Below are 18,782 nucleotides of genomic sequence, written 5' to 3' on the forward strand. Positions count from 1 at the left end.
TTACAAATAATTTTCTATAATAGTGATAAAATATTAATAAAAAAAAGGTTCTAAATTTTACTTAATAAGTTGCATGCCACTTATGATATAATATTCATCATTTGAAGAGGAGAGCATGGTGATACATGTGAAGAAAAGTCAATTACTTTAGCACATTTTTAATAAAATTATTAAAATAAAAATTAAATGTTTATTTTATATATAATTTTTTTACCATTTTAGAAATAACTAATATAGTTAAAATACTATAAAAATTCCTATATAATAAAGAAATTTGGATTGCATTGTCTGTTTACTCTTGTTCTATCATTAAATGTAGAATTTTATATATATATATATATATATATATATATATATATAGCTTACTAGTCAGATGTGAAATATAATACTAAGCAACTATTAATTAAATAACTTTAAGATTCTAAAACTTATTTTTTGGTTCCAACTATATTCTAGGATTTTCATTAATCCAATCAGTTTCTAAGTCTGGCATAAATCAAAATTTTAATAATTCAGCTATAGAGGTGCCAGGACTAAATCAAGTTTTCTCTAATATTGCATGTAACAAACAAAAACTAACTTGTAGGGAGGAAACAATTGAATTATGGTTTGATTGATATGATAACTAAAGTGGATAAAAATTAGCCAAATCTTTTGAATTTGTGGGAGATTTTTAAGACAGAGAAATCTAGAAGTTTCACTAGCAAAGTATATTCATGGTGAAGACAAAGGATCTTGGAAATGACAAACATCATTGTAGTGGGAGATTAGAATCTTGATAGGAAAGAATCACAGTGGGAGGATATATAGTAAAAGCATGTAAAACAAACTCAAATGTAGTTAGAAATGTTAGCACATTACAATATGAGCTTGGAGGATAAAAGCCTGAGGATGGAGTGATGGGAGCCTCACCCCTTATATAATAACAATTATAACCCTTTGATCTTAAGAATAAAGTTCAATCTTTTTTAGAAAAAGAATGTTCTTTGAGAGGAATTTCTTTGTAGCTTGACTGTAGTTTAGGTGTTCCAAGCTTGTAGTAGCAATCTAAGTGTGATGGAAGAAGTTCTAGAGTGTCTGAAGAGGATTTCAAGCTCATCCCACCTTTCTAGTGTTGCAGGGAAGGAATTTTGGAATTTTTTGCAATTGAAAATATAGTGATCTCGATTGCTAGAAGTCTTCATAGAGTTCTCTAGTGAGTTGAAGTGGTTCGAAGCAAGTCTTAGTGCAATAGAAAACTCATCATCTTTTTGGGTGAGCCCGGTTTGGAGAATTTTGATGTGCATTGTAAACAGTTGCAGATTAACCTAGGCATGTTTGAGAAAAGAGTAATGCATGAGAGAGGGATAAAGGCCATTCCTATCATGGCAAGGAAGCTAGAATTACTGGAGAATTTGATCTCTTAATGTTGCAAACTGGTGGGTAAAATTCTGTTGCAAGAAGGCCCTTGGAGCTACAATTGGCAAGTTAAATGAGCTCAAGAGCAGCTAAGGTGAGAGGAAGAAGAACAGAAGAGAACATCCTAATGCAAACATATAAACTTCTAGTGTATAGGTGTTCTAATCCACATGATATAACAAGATTAATCCAAGATCCAAGGAAATCTGCATGGCATCTATATAGATAGGTTCCCATGATTCTTAAACAAACTTATATATCCAGGTGAAAACCATGATCTAGCTAGCAACATGTATGATTGCCAAAAATAATCCCACCCTTTTGCAGTGTTGCACAATTTTGATCAAAAGAAGACGCAAATGCAGAAGCAGCGTAAATGGAAAATCTTTCAGCTGGACTAGCTAAAACAGATGATGAACTTTATGAAGTCGCTACATCCGCTAAACTATCACGTTCTTTGCTTGCTCGAACTCTTGTTATCATTTGGATGGCCGTGAAGTATGAATGTTCTATAACTTGAATTTGCAAGTGATTAACAATATTAATAGGGATTACTAGCATGATTACCAATCTTTGGCTAGAATTTTCGAGTGGATAGTCCAAGATTTTAGGGTTCTTGCAAGAGGTACCGCGTGCGCCTCATTTGATGCGCTCTTGTTTCTCCTCGCTTGGGGCCTAAGGGACTGCCACGATTGTCCATCTCTGGCCTCCTACTGTGGTCATCGTTCAGTCTCATGTAAACATTCCCTTTAACTATTGACCTCATTTTGTTTTTCTTTAGGCAGATTGATGTGAATTTCTCGCCTCCCAGATCTTCGTAAGTACTTGTCCAGAGTTTTTTTTTCATATCTTTTACTTTGACTTAGTGGATTCTCTTGCAGCCCCTCCCAAGAAAAGCGGGCTTAACCAGCAGCGCGGTGCCGTAAGAGAAATTTCGTTTGCGTTGCTTTTTTTCGATGAGTCTTCGCTGATTTGTAATGCAGTTTTGGCAGCAAGGATAATGAATTCAACGCTTGTGTTGCCGGTAAAAGGTCCTATCTTTTGCTTTCTCGTCGTTGATTATGATAATGAGCAAACAGTTGTTTTCTTAAGTGGTTTTGCTGGCATTTATGATGTAGAACACTTTATCGAATCGTTTAGACAGCGACGTCCTTCCTCGACAAGAAGAAGAAAAAGATAAAGGCTTTCCAGGTTGGTTACTCGTTCTTTCAAACCAACGTCGGAACTCTTGTCTGCTGTGATCGCACCCTCCAAGTTCGTACGAGACCGAAGCGCTGGCTAAGATGAAACAGCACGGTGCGATATATCTCACTCCCTTTTCCCATCGCCTAGCCGAAGAGATTCCAAACGCCGAGTAAACTTCCACGCACTGCGTTTCAAGCCGGACGTTGTGCAGCTGAGCAACCAGATCGTGAGCAGGCTCCGCGCTGAAGGCCACTTCATGTCCATCCATGCTTGCATTCGCTGGGTACGTACTTTCTTCTTTCGCATTCTTTCTCCACCGACAAGCTTATCTCAGGTGCCTCGCCGTATTCAAACCGAAAGAGCAGGAGATACTACAACGAGAAGCGCTTGAAGAGGTCGGTCTCATTCTCCAGGCAATGGACTTGGACAACTCAACGCGCGACATCTTTGGAGGCGAGAGAATCGTCGCCTGGAGAACCGCACTACCGTCGCTGCTCCGGAGGAGCTGGAAGCTGTCCAAGCCGAGGGGAGAGGACTTCTGGGACCGACGGTGAACTACCCGGTGTGCTTGCTTGCTCTCGGACATCTTGATGAGAGGCGTGATGAGCGGTGGAACGTCGGGTGAGTTCCGACCCGCTTTGCACGAATCCCTGGCTGGCGAGAGGTGCCGTGCGAACACCAGCATGAATATCACTGCTTTGGACGGGGGATCAAACGCGTCCTTTGGGACGATGTGGATTATCCGGGAAAAGGTAAACGATTTGTTCACAAAACTCTACCACATGTAGAGAAAAAAAAGAACCGATCGCGAATTCTACACAGTAAGCAGTCGAGAAATGCACCTTAAAAACCACTAAGTGTTAGAAAGTAAAAGAAACAATCTCACATACCCGATGGAGAGGAGCACCAAGGCCAAGCCGCTTGCAATTCCATTTAACCACTATTATAAGCAAAACGGACTTGTTATTTTATATCGCTATTCGTAAACCTTACCTTCATATTCTTGTTCTTGGTCACATGACCATGATACGCCCACAGAGCACGGCAGCAGAATGCAACCAGAGACATGGCCACGTTGACAGTAGGCAGTCGTCCATAATAGGCTGCGAACTACATGAAAAGTAGGAAAAGAAAACGTTTAGAAACCAAGAGAAGAAAATAGAAAACTTATACTCCCAGGGGCGATGCTGTGGAGAGTAGTGTGGTCGCAATGCCGATGTAACCCACAAGCTCCCAAGTAGGAAAGAAGAGGTCCAAAAGCCCGAAGGAAACATACCACGCTGTGACGATCACCGGGGGCCAGAGGAAGCTGCCAGAGGTGTGGACAGTGTAGAGTATCTCCACCAGCGTTCCAAACTTGTTCACTGCACAAGTTACAAGATCCCCACTGAGAAAGCAGGTAGTGCAGTTAAAAGCTGCAACAAACATTGAAAACATTTAGAGTTGAAGAAAAACTAACTTAGAATTAGAAAAAAAACCAGCAAGGCCAAAGACGACCAGGCTCTCGATCACGCTCACGCTCTGGATGTCCATCCCGACAGGCCCAAACATAGCACCCGAGATGAGAGGCATCAGAAGAAGTAGAAGAGACAGTACAGCAGCCAAAAACTTTCTGGTGGTGAATTCCTGGAAATCCCTGTGGCTGTGAATCTCGTTGTGGCAAAGAACGAAAAGAATGAAATGTACCTCCTGCGCCTGAAGCTGGCGCTGATTCCCTGGCTCCTGCTGGGGCGGCCGATCCTCCTGGCGCTGTCAATGAATCATGTTTGTGTCAAAGAAAGAAAACAAGAAAATGTAGCTACCTGAAGCTGGCGCTGATTCTCCTGGCGCCGATCCTCCCGGCCCCGATCCCCTGGCAGCAGATTCTCCTGGCGCCGATCCCCTGGCAGCCGATTCTCCTGGCGCCGATCCTCCTGGCGCCGATCCTCCGGGGGCAGATCCTGGCGAAATTTCAGGCAGGAAACCTAAGCGTGGACATACCTGAGGATTCTCATCATCGGGCAGGGGAGGATTCTCCAGATCCTCCTGGCGCCTGGGGAGAAGAGGCTCCTCCATTGCTCCAAGATTTTGGCTAGGGTTCTACGCAATCCCTCCAAGTTTTCTTTGGGAAAAATTTGGCGCTCGAATTCAAGTTAAAAAATAAAAAATAAAAAAAATGGCAAGCGAGACGTTCTTCCTTCGGTGGATTAGAGACGAGGGTGGAGCTCTGCCAGAGGGAGAAATTGGCACTGCATGTAGTGTTGGAGGAGCTGATCCGCGAGAACCAAGGCCACCATCGCCTTGGACACCATTGGAACAGCTGCAAGAAATCGATTGATGAGCATTCACGAGAGGAGAAAGGATTCCTGGATGTTACCTCGAGGAACGACGCAGGGATCATGACGAACACGAGCTCTTCTTGCCGGTCTCTCATTCCAGTCTCTTGGAATTTCATGCCAGCTCAGTGAGAATCGAAGAACTTTACAGTGATTGTAGACGTCGGCTTGAATGCTATTCTCATCACTATCGTCTCTTCTTCCCTGCATGACTTGTTCACAAGTTGAGGAAAAAACAGAAAGGAGATCCTGTCTAGAAACCCATGAGATTCCTTCATACTTCTTGTGTGTGTAGACAGAAAGGTCTCAAACATTGCAAAGGGAGATTTCCATCTTGTGTTACCTTCAAAGTCAAAGCCTTTGGTGGCAGGGAAAGACATGAGAGCCTTGGCGAGCTCGGCTTCTAGCTTGTCAAGAACAGGAGCCCCAAGTCCCTGAAAGTAGACAGAAGGTTGATCAATACAGCTTTGCGTGAATGCGGGAGTAGATTTCTTACCCGAGGAACGTTTCTAGCAATGCAAGTGACGACTCCTCCCACGGAATCTCCCCTCACTCTCACAGCGTCGATGGCAGCGATCGTTTTTTCCGCCATAACTTGATCCGGATGTTGCTCTCCACCGGGAATTACGAACACCAAGGAAATATAAAAGCACAAACTGTTTGCGATTGTCCCCGCTGCTACTCTTTCTCGGGTGGATGATCTTCTTCCAAGAGAGTTTGCGAGGAAACGTTTAGATTTAACCTGGACGGCTACTTGAATCCGTAAGTAGCATCGGCATGAGATGGCCGCTAGATAAGCTAGAGCCAATCCTGCAGAATACCTCACATTAAGTTCCAGCGTCTCATTTACTTTCTTCCGTTAACGAAAACTTACTCTTCTACGTTGATCCGTGTTTGGAACTAGAACAGCAATAGGAGTCCCCAGTGTCCATTCCTATGAGAAAGAGATTGGTAAACTTACAGAAGAAAAGAAAAGCAAGAAGCTACATTACCTTGTGCCACGCCAGAGAGAAATTTGCAAGTGCCTGTTTCCTTCCTTGGAGTTGTGATCCGACTTTGGCCCGGCCTCCTGTTCGTTGAGAAATGAAGAGAATAAGCAACTTACAATGAAGACACAAAGAACACAGTACTTCGTAACAAACAACGAAAGAACATACAAAGGACACGCAAAGAGTAACACGAAGAACTACACAAAAAGAAGTCAAAGTAAAAGGAAACAAAACAGTAGAAAGAAAACCTTCTGTCTAGATCCCTCCTCGGTGAGATTGAGCGCCGGAGGGCATCCAACGATGGCACATCCAACTCCTCCACCGTAAAAGTTGTAACGCGGAACAAAGGCATTTCCCACGCCAGCACGAACTTCTGTCAAAGAAAAAAATATCTAGTGTATAGCTTGCGCAGCTAATCCATGGTTATCCAAGTAACCATCCAGATCCTCAACAAGAAAAATGAGGAAGAAGACGAACGTTGAACGTCTGGAAGAGCACGAAGACATAAGAATGTTTAAGTGTATGGCTATCACCACGTCCAAGAAAGAAACGATCTATCTCAAGCAAGCAGTCACCGCATTTCCAATCAAAAAAATCCATCGTTCTTCCAAGAAATCCCATCGTTCTAAGAAATCCAAGCAAAACAATGGAAGAACTAAGTACCTGGCAAGGAGAGGCATGAGAAGGCTACTGGGAGAGGCTGCCAAGTGTGAGCGCTTTCCTCCTTGATCACCGCCATGGCGCTGCTGGCCACGCCGCCCAGCTCCTAGCGCTGACAACCCTAGCGGTGGCCCTCCGCTACCAGCTCCAGCGATCCAGTGTGGCTCCACGCGAAGAGCACGCACCAGAATGTGGCGTCGGGCGCGCAGCCGTCCAGCGCCATGGATTCCACGCGATCATCAACAACATTGCGAACTGTTTGGTCGATTTGATTGAAGAATGCCTTCTTTTCTTCGCCTACGAGAAGATACTTATACTACATACAGTGTTCCAACAACAGAGATCACATTTCACGTTTTTTTATTACATTTTTCCACGTAGCCACATGTGATGAAATACGCAAACCAAACCATGGCAGTTGGTTTGATATATGAGCTAATAACAATCATTGCTCGCTCTAAGACAGAGGTTATTAAGCTGCTACATGCCTACGAAAGTAGCATCAATGCTCCTCTAGTTCGACCATCACTACATTTGAGGAAAGAAAGTGTAACATATTTAGCCGTAAGCTTACAATATTCTGGCTTCAGGCTTTTCATATCTGCTGGTAAATCGTTTCCTGTTGCCTCAGCAAATTTCTCCAAAGCTCCAATAGCCTTGTGCTGAGTAGCCTTGTCAAATCGTCGTTTATCAGACAGCCATACATGATTGTCTTCTTTCGACCCACGGTATTCAACATAATCGCTGTTCAAAGAACTAAATCAAAATTCCATGAAATGCCACCGGGAGATAACTACACACCTTTCTTACATACATTGGTTTGAAGATCTCCTTAGCCTGCTTGATATGAAGTACCATTTAAAAACCGTGAAGAGAAACCGAAAAAAACTCCATACCTCAATGAGAGTGACATGAACAATTTCCTTGACATGGGAATCCTCATCGTGCACGTCACATCTAATGAATTTGCTCAGCTCATTGCTGAACTCAACGCCAGCAATATAAAGATCGTTGACATGAAATCAGAACAATCTCATACCCGAAATCTGGATAGAGAAAAAGTTGGGACACAATGCCAAAACCTCTCTTTCTTTGATTGGAATTGGAACACCTGTGAAAAAGCTGAGAAAACCATCGTAAAAAACAAACAAATTTGAAAGTTGGCCATACCAAGAATGTAAGAGAAGAAGAAGAAGACGCCAGCAGATGTTTCTGGCATGGGGAACTTCTCGGAGAAGGCTAGCCACGACAGTGTCAGAAATAGAACTATATAACAAAGAGAAAGCAAAATATTGATTGGGAACAGCCTGTGAACCATAGAATTCGGAATTGACAACTGCAAAAACAAAAAGAGCGTAGAGATTTACTTGGCAGTGATAATGCAGGACAAAAAGAGATAGAGAGGGAGAGCATTCCCATCAATGGTTATCAACCACCAGCTCCAGAGAAACTAATAGAATAGAATAAAAAGGAGCAATGCTCCAAAGCAACTCAATTATAATCACCCTCTCGTATTGCGTCCGGCCCCAGTCTCGCCCTTGCCAATCACTTTGGAGGATCTGAAAATCTAAGAAATCCCAAATTATCTATATATATATAGATATTGTTTTGATAGTCCCAACTGATTGATGGATGCAAAAATGCTATCGTTTTAGCGTCTACTATAAACGTTGTCCACGTGTCCTCATCTGAACCGTCCGGAAAAAAAAGAATTTAAATTGGAATGTAGGGCCAACTTGACCACTTAAAGGTATAAAGTTCTCCCATATCGATCAGGAGCTATGGCGGCAGGGTTTGAGAAATTCGAGGTAAGCGGCATGGATGTCACGCTCGAGGAAGAAGAAATTGTCCATCTTAGCGAGGAGCTAGGCTGGCTAGTGATTGGCGAGCAGCCAGAGCTCAAGATCATCGGCGAGGTCGACAAGATCAAGGCCAAGGGAGAAGAACAAGTAGAGCGAATCTTTACAGCGCTGGTCCATCTCAAAGCTCCCAAAGATGAGAGCTCGGCCGCCGACAGTGCCCGCGCCCCGGTCGATCTGGTGACAGTGCTGGATGTGAGCGGCAGCATGCGCGGCCAGAAGCTGGAGCTCGTCAAGACCGCCATGGAGTTTGTGATCCGGAATTTGCGACAGCAGGATCGCCTCGCGATCGTCTCCTTCTCGGACGAGCCCAAAGTCCATCTCGGTCTCAAGAGGATGACCCACGAAGGTCGAGCCGCGGCGCTCAATGCAGTGGAGAAGCTGCGGAGCCTGGGAGGAACCGAGATCCGTCCGGGTCTAAAGGCTGGATTCGATCTTCTCTCGCGGCGCAAGAACAGGAACCCGGTGTCGAGCATTTTGCTTCTCTCGGACGGGATGGACAATGCGATCATGTTCAAGAGATGCAAAGTTCTTCCGGTGGATTCCTACCTCGAGAATGGGAGCGAGCGAGTTCCAGTGCACACTTTTGGATTTGGAAGTGACCATGATCCCGAGGCCATGCTGAGCATCGCCGAGGCCACGGGTGGCAGCTTTTGCTACGTGCAAGAGGAGTTTGCCGTCCAGCACGCGTTTGCTCAGTTCATTGGCGGGCTGCTTAGCGTGGTGGCACAGGAAGTGGAGGTCTGGATGGAGGCAAGCGGCAGAGCGCGGATCAAGAGTGTGGAAGCCACCGCCGGGACAACGGCCATGGCTGGCGATCGAGCTGCAACAGTGAAGCTTGGATCCTTGTACGCGGAAGAGGAGAGAGATATCCTGGTGGAGCTCTTGCTGCCTGGCTCTGACTCGAGCTCTTCGTCGCTGGAACTTCTCAAAGTTGGAGGGAGCTTTCGAGACCCGTCCAGCGACAAGACCCAGCAGCTTGCAACTTCGAGCTTGGTGATCCAGGAGCTCAAAGCTGGCGAGGAAGAGGAAGCGACAAAGATCGAGGTGGACAGGCAGAAGAACCGTGTGAGTGCCTCGAAGGCCATGGCTGCCGCTCGGAGGCTCGGGTGTCGCAGCTCGGAAGACTTGGCGTCGGCAAAGCAAGCGCTGCTGGACGTGAAGCAAAAGATTGAGAGCTCCCGAGCGTTTGGAGCTGGCGATGTCTTGTCCAAGGGATTGGTGAGCGAACTCGAGGAGCTGATCCAGTGCATGATGGGGGATTATTACCGTTCCGGGGGACATGCTGTGCTGCTTGCGGCCGAGAATTCTCACGTCAACCAGCGATCTACGTACCAGTCGAGAGGTAAGACATTTTGGACAGCTCTTTTGTGTTCTAACTCTTGTGAATTTTCTCTGTTTAAATCAGCTCCTTCTGCGAAAAGAGAATGTTCGCTGACATCCTATCGAACTTCGGCGATGGTAGATATGCTGGACAAATCCAAAAAGTTCAAGAGTGAGAGATAGATTTAGATTTCAACTTGACAAAGCTAGAGCTTGATCCTAACGGTTTTGATGTTTACTCCCAATGTAAATAACCACGCTGTGTGTGAATAGCTCTCGGATATTCGCTGGAAACAGAGAACTTACAACTGCGAAGCGAAAAGAAAAGGAAACACCATCTACAATCAAAGAAAGTTTCTTCGATCTTCGATCTCTTCCAACTTCCAAGCAAAGAATTTGCATGCGCTTTCTCGAAAAGTTTTGCTACAAGTATTAGAGCGACCAATCTCGGAAAGAGGTGGCGTTCCGTCCTGGGACGCCATGCTCACGGCCTACACGCTCAATGCATTCGCGAAACAAGCAAAGGATCTCTTTGATTCCAAGGAGTGTGGTGGCTGCTACAAGAGTTTCTTCGAATCCATGCCTTGCTGGGACGACTCAAAGTTCTCGGTGCATGGAACTTCATAAGAACTCGAAGAGGTCGAGGAATTACCCCTCATCCTCTTCGGAGCTAAGCTTTGAATCCTCCTCGCTCAATCCCACCTTGGTCCTTGCGGAGCTTCGATTCTGGCCTACATTTCAATCCAAATCACTTTAAAGCTCCACCGGGAGAGGTCGATCAAGGCAAGAGTGTTGAGTCCCTTTTAAAGCATTGGCGCTCTTTGTGAAATCCCAATCTTTAGTATTAGTCAATGTAGTCCAAGATAGTCAAACATAGTCTTCCTTCCAAATAAAAATAAACTGTCTCTTTTATCTCGTTGAAAATATTTCGCGGCATTTGGGTTTAGTTTTAGGGTTCTTGCGAGAGGAGCGCGTCGATCCAGCTCGCTCGGCCCCCGACACGACGCATTGACGCGTAGAAAACAGCCCCATTTGATGCGCAGGTAAGCGCTCTCGTCTCTCCTCGCTTAGGGCAACAGGGGCGGGATAGATCTAAGCTCTCTCACACTCTCTCTCGCAACGAAAGAATGGTGCTCGTGCTGCGCAACAGATCTGATCCCTCGCTGTGTGTGGTAGCTCTAGCGCAGCTGCATTCTCTGGTTTCGGGAGCCTGATTCGTGGACGTGGATTTGTGTTTGCCAGGGGATCTAGCCACTCGCAAGACGATGATGAGCGTTCTCTCACGGGTGGAGCGTCGGCATTAGGAAGAAGGGGGCAGAGGCAATGGAAGCAAGTGACTGCCAGTATGAAGGGATTTGCTGGTCGATTGTCCATCTCTGGCCTGGTGCTGCTTCTGTGCATGGTGTCGCTGGTCTCGCAGTTGCGGCAAGACGGTGTCATCGTTCACTCTCATGTAAGCATTCCTCGCGATTTTCCTTGCTCGTTTTTAAAGCGTTTATCTCTTCTTTTTCTTTTGGTTTTTGGCAGATTGATGTGAATTCTCTTTGGACGAGCTCTTCTTCTTCTGGTTGGAGGCCTTCCTCGGCTCCCAGATCTTTTTGGCCGCGTAAGTAGAGTTTTTTTCTCATATCATTCTTTTCTTCTTGTATGTAACTTAGTGGACTATCTTGCTTGCAGCCCCTCCCAAGAAAAGCAATGGCTATCTCGTCGTTCGGTGCAATGGCGGGCTTAACCAGCAGCGCAGTGCGGTAAGAGACATTCTATTCTCCTTGCTTTTTATTTCCAGCTTCATCGATGTGTCATTGCAGATTTGTAATGCAGTTTTGGCAGCGAGGATAATGAATGCAACGCTTGTGTTGCCGGAGTTGGATACTAACTCGTTTTGGAACGATAAAAGGTCCGTATATCTTTTGCTTTCTCGTCCTTGGTTATGATAAAGAGCAAACAGTTGTTTTTGATGTTGCAGTGGTTTTGCTGGTATTTATGATGTAGAACACTTTATCAAATCCCTTAGACACGACGTCAAGATTGTGGAGTCCCTTCCTTACGTCTCCGACAAGAAGAAGAAAAAGATGAAGGCTTTCCAGGTTGGTTACTCGTTCTTTCAAACCAACGTAACTCTTGTCTGCTGTAGATCGCACCACCGCGAGATGGTCCTCCAAGTTGGTACGAGACCGAAGCGCTGGCTAAGATGAAACAGCACGGCGCGATATATCTCACTCCCTTTTCCCATCGCCTAGCCGAAGAGATTCCAAACGCCGAGTACCAGCGGTTGAGGTGCCGAGTAAACTTCCACGCACTGCGTTTCAAGCCGGACGTGATGCAGCTGAGCAACCAGATCGTGAGCAGGCTCCGCGCTGAAGGCCACTTCATGTCGATCCATCTCCGTTTCGAGATGGACATGCTTGCATTCGCTGGGTACGTCCTTCCTTCTTTCGTAGTCTTTCTCCACCGACAAGCTTCTCTCAGGTGCCTCGCCATATTCAAACCGGAAGAGCAGGAGATACTACGAAAGTACCGCGAGCAAAACTTCGCCAAGAAGCGCCTCGTCTACAACGAGAGGCGCTTGATCGGGAAGTGTCCCTTGACACCGGAAGAAGTCGGGCTCATCCTCCAGGCAATGGGCTTCGACAACTCGACCCGCCTCTACCTCGCAGCGGGCGACATCTTTGGAGGCGAGAGATTCATGCAGCCACTGCGAGAGATGTATCCTCACCTGGAGAATCGCACCACCGTGGCCGCTCCGGAGGAGCTGGAAGCTGTCCAGGCCGAGGGGAGAGGACTCCTGGGACCGGCGGTGGACTACATGGTGTGCTTGCTCTCGGACATCTTCATGCCAACTTACGACGGTCCCAGCAACTTTGCCAACAATCTCCTCGGCCACAGGCTCTACTACGGCTTCCGGACGTCCATCCAGCCCAACAGGAAGGCTCTGGCACCGATCTTCATGGCTCGCGAGAGTGGTGGCGGCGCCGCCGCCGCAAACTTCGAGGCCATGGTGAGAGGCGTGATGAGCGGTGGAACGTTTGGGAGGTCTCACCGCCGTGTGAATCCCGAGTCGTTCTACACGAATCCCTGGCCGGAGTGCTTCTGTAGGAAGGAGAGCGATGATCCGCGCGAGAGGTGCCCGGCGAACACCAGGATGAATGCCACGGCTTTGGAGGAGGAGGGCGGCGACGGGATCAAACGCGTCCTTTCGGACGATGTGGAATGAAATAATGCATAGTCTCTCATTGTTTTGGATTGATACTGAGTTTATGATGAGAGTACATGGAGATCATAGAGAGTATCAGGGAATGCAAGACGTTGGTAGAGGCGAATGATTTGCACGATCGCGTTACTTCGTCTCAGGCACCACTCGATACGTTTGTTGGTAACAAGCTGATTGAAATGCATGGCAGGGTCGGGAGCTTGAGTCAAGCCCGAGAGATCTTCGACAGGTTGGGGAGACAAAGAAACTCGTATTCTTGGGTTATAATGATGAATGCCTACTCTAGAAACGGCGAACTGGCCCTTGCGAAGCAAACTTTTGACGCTATGGCTCAGCCCAATCTGGTCGCATGGAATGCTCTTCTTTCAGCATATGCCCGTGCAGGGCATCTTCTAAGCACCCAAACTTTATTTGATCAAATGCCACAGCACGACCTCATCTCTTTTTCCACAGTGTTTTTCCTAATAGCTCACAATAGCTGCGTGGAAAGAATCCAGATATTTTTTGACAAGATACCCCAAAAGGACATTGTGTTGTGGACAACTCTTCTTATAGCATATGCCAGGAAAGGGGATTTGCGGAGCTCAAAGCGTGTGTTTGATGAAATGCCACTTCGCGACCTCATCTCATGGACTGCCTTGCTGACGGCTTACGTGGAGGCCTGGAATCTCGTTGACGCTTTTACTGTGTTTGACCAGATGCCCGAGTGGAATCTAGTGACGTGGAACTCCTTGTTGACCGCGTATGCCCAGGCGGGAAACGTTGAAAAGGCCAAGTCCACTTTTGACCAGATTGACTCTCCCAGCATCGTGACGTGGAACACCATGTTGACCGTATTTGGTCAATCCGGCAATTTGGAGGAATGCAAGAGTTTGTTTTGGCAAATGCCGGTAAGGGACTTGACAACATGGAACATAATTGTGTCCGCGTATGCCCAGAGTGGGCATCAGCGGGATGCTTGTGGAATGTTTGACCGGATGCCACAGAGGAATGTTGTCTCCTGGAATTCGTTGCTTTCAATGTATGGTCAACGTGGTCAGCTCAACAAAGCAAAGCAAGTGTTTGGCTCTATGCCCGAGCTGGACATTGTCTCTTGGAACTCTATGCTCTCGGCGTACATCCAAAACGAGTGCTTAACAGAGGCAAGACAATTGTTTGACAAAGAGATGCCTTTTCATAACATGGTTTCCATGTCTTTGGTCTTGGCAGCGGTGGCACAGGCAGGAAATCTGAGCCTTGCGAGAGATACTTTCAGTAAAATGCCAAGGCTGAATACGGCATCATGCACCACAATGCTGCTTCATGAGATTCCGGTTGAAGCTGCCACTATCTTTAAGCAAATGCCATTCCACGATCTACCAGCTCTTAATGCAATGCTGGCTGGATTTTCTCACAATGGGGAGCTGGAGGAAGCCAAACAAGTGTTCAATGAAGTGATGCCACAGCACGACATGGTTTCCTTTAACACAATGCTGGCCGCTTTCTCACGGGCAGGGAATCTAGAAGATGCCCGGTGCCTGTTCCTCAAGATGCCGGCACAAGACATTTATACTTGGAACTCAATGCTCGCGGCCTACATCCATATGGGCTACATCAAAGACGCAAAATCATTCTTCTACAGTATGACCCAAAGGGATGAAGTATCTTGGACGTCTCTTCTTTGTGCATATGCCCAAGAAGGGCATTTGCTAAAAGCAAGACAATTGTTTGATCGAATCCCACATCTCCAAAGCCTTGTAATCTGGAACATCATGCTCCATGCCTACTTCCAGGTGGGGGAGTTTGTGCTCGTCTGTGATCTCAACCTCATGCTCATGCTCACAATCGAGATCCCAGATGGTTTCTACTTCACCATGGCCATGATCTCTTGCAGCCACCAAGGAAAGCTCGGCAAAGGAATGCAGTGCTTCACTTCCATGGCCACAGACTTTAGCATAGAGCCCTCGAAGCAGCACTACACTTGCATGGTGGACTTGCTAGCAAGGGCCGGGCATCTGACAGATGCCCAGGAGGTGATCAATGAGATGCCGTTTGCGGCTGATGGTTTGGACTGGATGTGCCTCCTTGGGGCGTGTAGAAATCATGACAGCCTAAAGCACAGCCTCAACACAGCCAAGCTTATGGTAAAATCTCATCCTGGCTATGGAGGTGCTTACGTTTTGGCTATGAACTTGATTCGTCACCCTCTAAATGCGAAGTTTATTTCTTTGGTTTAGTTCTAATCAACTCTATCTCTATAAGCTCGCTGCTAAATATTCTTCGGGGATTGAAGAATCCGTGGAGTTCTTCTCTTCTTGACTAGATCTTAGAGCCCTGGATAAGTTGGATCGACCAGCTTAACTTGTATGAACTTACACTTCTTTTTCTTCTACAAACAAAAAAGCAAGCGACAAAAGTTTCGCTTTGAAACTCTCGATTGTTTTCTCTTGTCTGCGATGGATCTTGTCTTGACGATCGATGATCAGGCAGGTTCAATACTTATACTCTGACAATTCTAGCTATTACTTATTATCACATCTTTGTTTCTCTGTCAGCAAATCTCCTTACTGGGTTTGGACATGGCGGTACTTCGGGAAGAGTGTCTCTATAAGCTCGTTGGTAAAGATTCCCCGGGGATCGATCTCAATCTGAGCTTTGACGAAAGAATCCACGGGGAATCTCTTCTTGAGCCGCTCCCGAGACCACTCGGCTTCCTCCTTGTCTCGAATCTGCAAGTAAAGAAGAGTGATCGATCTATTGCAATCTTTGAAAACTAATGTCACGCACCTCGACTTTTGCCCAGTGCTCGTACGCTCCATACGGATCCCAGAGATTCTTTTGGACAGCACCACGGTAGTCAAAGAAGCTCTCGGTGATCGCCTGCCTCTGCGCAGGATCTTCAGTCGGCAAGTACATGATGATCCCAACCTGCATGGCACAACAAACAAGTTTGAGAGAGAAAGGAAAAATCAGATTTGCTTACCCAGGAGAACAAGCGATCTGGAGAAGGATCTGACGCTGGCGACATGGAGCTTCTGCTACTCGAAGTCCACCGCTGCTCGATAGGCCCTGGCGCTGGAATGTTTCTTTTTCTGATCAGCTCCAGCAGCTCCTCCATAAACTTGATGTCGCTCATGTCGGGCTCGTCCACTGTTCCCGCGGGAAAGCAAACCTCCGACACCCACTGCTGGCCACCACAGTCGAAGCTCAGGATCTCGTGGCTCCAGCCCACGCGATAACCTGTATTTCGTCTCCAGTAGGTTGCTTCGGCCTTGTTGACGCGCTTGACATGCTCGGGATCAAGAGGTGCAAATGCCAGCACTCTGTCGCGCATTGCCGGGAAAGTCATAGCCTCTTGGTATACCGTCCCGGTAGATCCTTTGCTTCCAGCAGCAGTGCCACTCCATATTCCAGCCATAGCATTAACTTTTGGGGGCATCTCACTTTTCGTTTCCGGCTGACTGAAGAAAACGGCTCAGTCATACAAAATCCATTTGAAATATTGGTACTACATACCCGCGCTTTCGAACCATATCGTTATAGACGTCCATCATCGACTTTATTTTGCCAGCGTCATCTTTCTCCTTCTCGGTAGGAGGTTCTTGGCCTTCAAGCAGAGGATTACTCTGGATTACGACGACCACGTCCGTGTAAGGAATCCACATATATCTGAGGTGCCTGTTTTGCTGAAGCCACTTCCTATAAAAAGACATTTAATCAAATTAGCAAGTCAGGAGTAAACCAAAAAAGCAAGCTTACTTGTGATTCTTTCGTACTTCTTTCATGTTGGAGACGAGAGTTTGCTCCACAAGCTTGTGGGCAGGCACACACTGAAGAGTAACTTCAGCTACGATTCCCAATGTGCCGAGACCACAGCGAGCGAGATGAAACAGTTCCGGGTCGGACTCTTCGGAAAGCTCGATCGTCCCCCGGGTAGGAGTAACAACCTTCATCTTTACCACCCGCTCGTCGCCGGGAGGAATGGCTGCTCCAGTTCCATGAGCTCCGACCTGGAAAAATCAAGTGTTATCTTTGCGGAAATCGAAAAACTCAATAAGAAATTATACCTGGATAAAACCTCCTACTTGCTGTTCCTTGATAGAGGCGTAGTTTTCCAAAGTCAACCCGTGAGGCTTCAAGGCCTCCACCACTTGATCAATCCTAGCTCCTGCCTGTACCGTTATCTGCTTCTTCGTCGTGTCGACAACCAAGACTTTGTCCATCAGTGCCATGTTCACCATCCCTTCGTTGGAGAATCCCAATCCATTCGGCGAAAGGCCGGATCCAGTAGGCCTGATGGTCCTCGTCGTGACATGCCCGAGCTTCACAATCCTCTCCAAGTCGTAGAGGGTCTCTGGGTGATGGTAGTACCTCGGATGAGCTTCGTGAGTGTTACTCCAATTAGTCACGGTCTCCTCTTCTTTGGTGGTGATGCTCTCGTCCTCTTGAGTCCTAGACCACGGAGTACCATAGTACGTCCCAACAGCGCACGTTAGCAGCAGCAACCCATATAAGCTGTAGCGTATGGGATTGGGAAGAGAGCCAACCGGAGGAAGACTTGCCACAGACCTCCTCCACGAATTCCCAAACAAAGGAGGAAGGTTGCTGCTGTGAGCGGTGCCCAGTCTCACGGCGGAAATCAATCTTTTGCTCGAATCGGGCTTTGCAGTAGCGCAAGAACTAATTCCTCGCGGAAACCCAAGCGTTCCTGGATTGCTGGAAGGGAGAAACCTGTAAAGCTGGCCCCCGAGAACATCTTGAGCAGCGCAGCTAGTGGACTCAGTGCGTAGAATCCCAGCGCCAGTGCCGGATGAAGCCAGGCGAGCCCTGTAACCCGCAAAAACATGCTTAAAAAGCTCCGATCTCCTCATCCTGGAAAGCACCCAGAATTAAATCGCAAGAAGAAGAGGAGAGAAAAGTTTTACCTCCGCGAGAACGATCAGAGGAAAAGCTAGCAGTTGATAGAATCACCCTCAGCAGACGCGCGCATCCTCAGCAGTACCTACATTCCAGGAATCCCTTCGCCATAGCCAAAACCTCAAGAATCTATTAGGGCTTTAAAACTTCGCTATATGTGCATGCGCGAGAAACCACGTGGCAGAGAAAACAAGATGACGTGGCAAACACTGGAAAATTAATCCCTGGGAAAGCAAAAGAGAGCCGATGAGCTTCGTTTAATTGCACAGAACTTACCTCTACCTAGCTGGATCAATTCGATTCCCGGCCTGAGAAGAACCATGAAAAAAGATCGATGAGCTTCGCGAAGAACTTACCTCCAGATGGATCCACTTCGATTCCCCATACAAAGCATTCGATGAGCTTCGTTTAATTGCGAAGAACTTACCTAATGGATCCATTCGATTTTCGGCCTGTGAGAAGAAGGATGCAGAAACAATCGATTAGTTTTTCTTCCTGGCAAAGGAAGTAAGAACGTACCCCGGGGATCACTGGGAGTCACTGGAGATCAGACGGACGGAGAAGATCAGTGCATTGCGGTCATTGAGTCGACGCAGGCAAAGTTTCATCACGCCTTTGTCCGTTAAGTTCTTGCCGTTTGGCAGATCTTTCTTCAACGCCTTCATCAGAGCCGGACGAAGGTCCTCCAGCTGCTGTGACCCGTGAAACATGAGGTGAAGATAGCAGTAGGCAGAGTACAGTCCCTCTGGTCCTTCAAAAAAGCTGCAAAATGAAGAGCTTGAATCGAACAATCGATCAAATTGCAAAGTCCTTACTCGGTGTGGTAGTACAAATCGTTGCTGTCCGGCATGCCACCGATCATTCCGTGTATCACCTTATCGAGTTTCCCGTAGAGCTCTGGATTCTCTTGCCGGACAAACTCACTCAGCCGTTTCCAGCTTAGACG

General features: G+C 46.9%; 5 protein-coding genes and 2 long non-coding RNA genes across 10 annotated transcripts; 4 read left to right on the forward strand and 3 right to left on the reverse strand.

Moving 5' to 3' along the window:
• The first annotated feature begins 2,180 nt into the window (after positions 1-2,180).
• LOC112348682 lies at positions 2,181-2,428 on the forward strand. The gene is made up of 2 exons (XR_002993137.1): positions 2,181-2,215; positions 2,280-2,428. It is a non-coding gene; the product is annotated as an uncharacterized LOC112348682 (long non-coding RNA).
• An 880-nt stretch (positions 2,429-3,308) lies between these two features.
• LOC112348632 lies at positions 3,309-4,638 on the reverse strand. Its single transcript, XM_024681521.1, has 8 exons — positions 4,564-4,638; positions 4,386-4,523; positions 4,270-4,332; positions 4,062-4,209; positions 3,757-3,998; positions 3,577-3,693; positions 3,474-3,523; positions 3,309-3,425 (listed from the first exon to the last, which is right to left on the reverse strand). The coding sequence occupies exons 1-8, from the start codon at positions 4,636-4,638 to the stop codon at positions 3,398-3,400; spliced, it is 861 nt and encodes a 286-aa protein (XP_024537289.1). The 3' UTR covers positions 3,309-3,397.
• Positions 4,639-4,694: 56 nt separating this feature from the next.
• Positions 4,695-6,829, reverse strand: LOC9649336. 2 transcript variants are annotated; one of them, XR_002993136.1, is made up of 8 exons: positions 6,551-6,829; positions 6,136-6,373; positions 5,891-5,967; positions 5,773-5,832; positions 5,395-5,708; positions 5,242-5,332; positions 4,940-5,147; positions 4,695-4,882 (listed from the first exon to the last, which is right to left on the reverse strand). It is a non-coding gene; the product is annotated as an uncharacterized LOC9649336 (long non-coding RNA). The 2 variants fall into 2 exon arrangements; XR_002993135.1 differs by lacking the exons at positions 4,695-4,882; positions 4,940-5,147 and having other exon boundaries at positions 5,168-5,332.
• A 1,481-nt stretch (positions 6,830-8,310) lies between these two features.
• On the forward strand, positions 8,311-10,023 carry LOC112348680 (uncharacterized protein sll0103-like). The gene is made up of 2 exons (XM_024681673.1): positions 8,311-9,751; positions 9,815-10,023. The coding sequence occupies exons 1-2, from the start codon at positions 8,329-8,331 to the stop codon at positions 9,910-9,912; spliced, it is 1,521 nt and encodes a 506-aa protein (XP_024537441.1). The 5' UTR covers positions 8,311-8,328; the 3' UTR covers positions 9,913-10,023.
• Positions 10,024-10,670: 647 nt separating this feature from the next.
• Positions 10,671-13,009, forward strand: LOC9649738 (O-fucosyltransferase 1). Of its 2 annotated transcripts, none has more exons than XM_024681671.1 (8): positions 10,671-10,772; positions 10,972-11,182; positions 11,257-11,335; positions 11,407-11,477; positions 11,538-11,626; positions 11,696-11,816; positions 11,864-12,147; positions 12,199-13,009. In XM_024681671.1, exons 1-8 carry the CDS (start codon positions 10,765-10,767, stop codon positions 12,941-12,943), a joined length of 1,608 nt encoding a protein of 535 aa, XP_024537439.1. In that variant the 5' UTR covers positions 10,671-10,764; the 3' UTR covers positions 12,944-13,009. The 2 variants fall into 2 exon arrangements, with proteins under 2 accessions (XP_024537439.1, XP_024537438.1); XM_024681670.1 differs by lacking the exon at positions 10,671-10,772 and adding an exon at positions 10,779-10,894.
• Positions 13,000-15,156, forward strand: LOC112348633 (pentatricopeptide repeat-containing protein At4g02750-like). The gene has a single exon (XM_024681523.1). It carries the CDS (start codon positions 13,000-13,002, stop codon positions 15,154-15,156), a length of 2,157 nt encoding a protein of 718 aa, XP_024537291.1.
• A 113-nt stretch (positions 15,157-15,269) lies between these two features.
• LOC9649337 (L-galactono-1,4-lactone dehydrogenase 1, mitochondrial) lies at positions 15,270-18,374 on the reverse strand. Of its 2 annotated transcripts, XM_024681669.1 has the most exons (11): positions 18,356-18,374; positions 18,264-18,288; positions 18,193-18,207; positions 18,113-18,144; positions 17,845-18,060; positions 16,987-17,791; positions 16,679-16,929; positions 16,436-16,618; positions 15,903-16,380; positions 15,707-15,847; positions 15,270-15,648 (listed from the first exon to the last, which is right to left on the reverse strand). In XM_024681669.1, exons 6-11 carry the CDS (start codon positions 17,788-17,790, stop codon positions 15,484-15,486), a joined length of 2,022 nt encoding a protein of 673 aa, XP_024537437.1. In that variant the 5' UTR covers position 17,791; positions 17,845-18,060; positions 18,113-18,144; positions 18,193-18,207; positions 18,264-18,288; positions 18,356-18,374; the 3' UTR covers positions 15,270-15,483. The 2 variants fall into 2 exon arrangements, with proteins under 2 accessions (XP_024537437.1, XP_024537436.1); XM_024681668.1 differs by lacking the exon at positions 18,356-18,374 and having other exon boundaries at positions 18,193-18,288.
• Positions 18,375-18,782: the final 408 nt, after the last annotated feature.

This window comes from Selaginella moellendorffii, unplaced genomic scaffold, assembly GCF_000143415.4.
Source record: "Selaginella moellendorffii unplaced genomic scaffold, v1.0 SELMOscaffold_31, whole genome shotgun sequence".
Classification (NCBI taxonomy): domain Eukaryota; kingdom Viridiplantae; phylum Streptophyta; class Lycopodiopsida; order Selaginellales; family Selaginellaceae; genus Selaginella; species Selaginella moellendorffii.

Coding starts and splice junctions, on each gene's coding strand:
- LOC112348632 (XM_024681521.1), bottom strand. CDS start 4,638: ATGGAGGAGCCTCTTCTCCCCAGGCGCCAGGAGGATCTGGAGAATCCT. Junction 4,333..4,385: donor AGAATCAGCGCCAGCTTCAG/GTAGCTACATTT, acceptor ATTCATTGACAG/CGCCAGGAGGATCGGCCGCC. Junction 3,999..4,061: donor GGTCGTCTTTGGCCTTGCTG/GTTTTTTTTCTA, acceptor TGTTTGTTGCAG/CTTTTAACTGCACTACCTGC.
- LOC112348680 (XM_024681673.1), top strand. CDS start 8,329: ATGGCGGCAGGGTTTGAGAAATTCGAGGTAAGCGGCATGGATGTCACG. Junction 9,752..9,814: donor ATCTACGTACCAGTCGAGAG/GTAAGACATTTT, acceptor TGTTTAAATCAG/CTCCTTCTGCGAAAAGAGAA.
- LOC9649738 (XM_024681670.1), top strand. CDS start 10,857: ATGGTGCTCGTGCTGCGCAACAGATCTGATCCCTCGCT. Junction 10,895..10,971: donor AACAGATCTGATCCCTCGCT/GTGTGTGGTAGC, acceptor TGTGTTTGCCAG/GGGATCTAGCCACTCGCAAG. Junction 11,336..11,406: donor TCCCAGATCTTTTTGGCCGC/GTAAGTAGAGTT, acceptor TCTTGCTTGCAG/CCCCTCCCAAGAAAAGCAAT.
- LOC112348633 (XM_024681523.1), top strand. CDS start 13,000: ATGGAGATCATAGAGAGTATCAGGGAATGCAAGACGTTGGTAGAGGCG.
- LOC9649337 (XM_024681669.1), bottom strand. CDS start 17,790: ATGAGGAGATCGGAGCTTTTTAAGCATGTTTTTGCGGGTTACAGGGCT. Junction 16,930..16,986: donor AAGTAGGAGGTTTTATCCAG/GTATAATTTCTT, acceptor TGATTTTTCCAG/GTCGGAGCTCATGGAACTGG. Junction 15,649..15,706: donor AGCACTGGGCAAAAGTCGAG/GTGCGTGACATT, acceptor CTTTACTTGCAG/ATTCGAGACAAGGAGGAAGC.